Source organism: Poecilia latipinna, unplaced genomic scaffold (genome assembly GCF_001443285.1).
Source record: "Poecilia latipinna isolate Pla-1442-1.1 unplaced genomic scaffold, P_latipinna-1.0 Scaffold294, whole genome shotgun sequence".
NCBI lineage: Eukaryota > Metazoa > Chordata > Actinopteri > Cyprinodontiformes > Poeciliidae > Poecilia > Poecilia latipinna.
In genome coordinates, this window is record NW_015112910.1 from 133,428 (window position 1) to 134,490 (window position 1,063).

The 1,063-nt window shown below is 40.0% G+C and overlaps 1 protein-coding gene across 1 annotated transcript in view; it reads left to right on the plus strand.

Moving 5' to 3' along the window:
- Positions 1-250, plus strand: part of thsd7ba (thrombospondin, type I, domain containing 7Ba) — a 126,467-nt gene extending 126,217 nt beyond the window's left edge. Inside the window, exon 16 of the mRNA XM_015034288.1 lies at positions 179-250. Within this exon, the coding sequence (XP_014889774.1) occupies positions 179-250 (72 nt within the window). The remainder of the gene's footprint in view (positions 1-178) is intronic.
- Positions 251-1,063: the final 813 nt, after the last annotated feature.

Sequence of the window (1,063 nt, forward strand, 5' to 3'; positions counted from 1 at the left end):
TCACTGGGTGTTTTGGTTGTAGTCTTGAATGCACAGTTAATACAAAATCATTCCCTCTCATTCCATCTCATTCCCTCTCATTCCCTCTCATTCCCTTTCAATCCCTCTCTTTCCCTCTCATTCCCTGTCATTCCCTCTCATTCCCTCTCATTCTGTCTCATTGTTGAACACATTTAAGGTGGTGAAACTTGTATCCATGAAGCCTTTCAAAGCTCTGCTGCTGGTCAATGAGGAAGAGGGCAGCATCTAGAGGGCTGGACTTTTCTTATCCTTCTCTGCAGTGTCATTCTGTCTAGGATTCTGATTTTGTTCACAACTTTATGAGATACAAACTTCATGTTTGACTGCTCATTCTGGAACAGGTCAAATGTCCACTGAGAGCTGCACTCCTTACCAAATTTCAAGCCAACATCTAAACTTTAGGGATTGTTGTAATTCTGCCAAGCACATCTTCTAGCATATAATCATTTTATAAAGCTGTAAGGCAGAGAATTTGTAATTCATCTCTTTTAGTTTCCATTGCTTTGTTAAAGCTCTCCCCAAAATGCCATCTCTATCATTCTCAATTTGCCCCTTCACTGATTTGTGTTTGCATTTCGCACCCATACAACAAACCATTATTTACTAGTTTTAAAATAGCTTAAATCTGACATGTCACATAAAGTAGTTGATCTTGTTCTGCTTGACCTCATGAGTGCATATTAGCTGAAACGGCCTTCTCCCACTGCACTATAAACGACGATTATTGGTATGTTTTTTTAACATTACATGGATGATTTCAATGCATATGCACCGGTTACAAGGCTGTTTGCCAGGTGATAACATGCCAGCTGGTTTTTATCATTTGGTAAAAATGACTATAAAGCACTCCACAGCCAGCAAGTGCACTCGTTTCTAAACTGATTGTGATGCATTGAGGAAAGTTTGCATGGACAAGTGGACGTGCACACTTTTACAAAATCAATTACTTTGTGCATTAATCCTATGCACAACTTTCTGAGCGAGGTCCATGATCCTGCAAAGCCCCTATTTATTTGAAGTGAGCGCATGTTGAGTGTCGAGG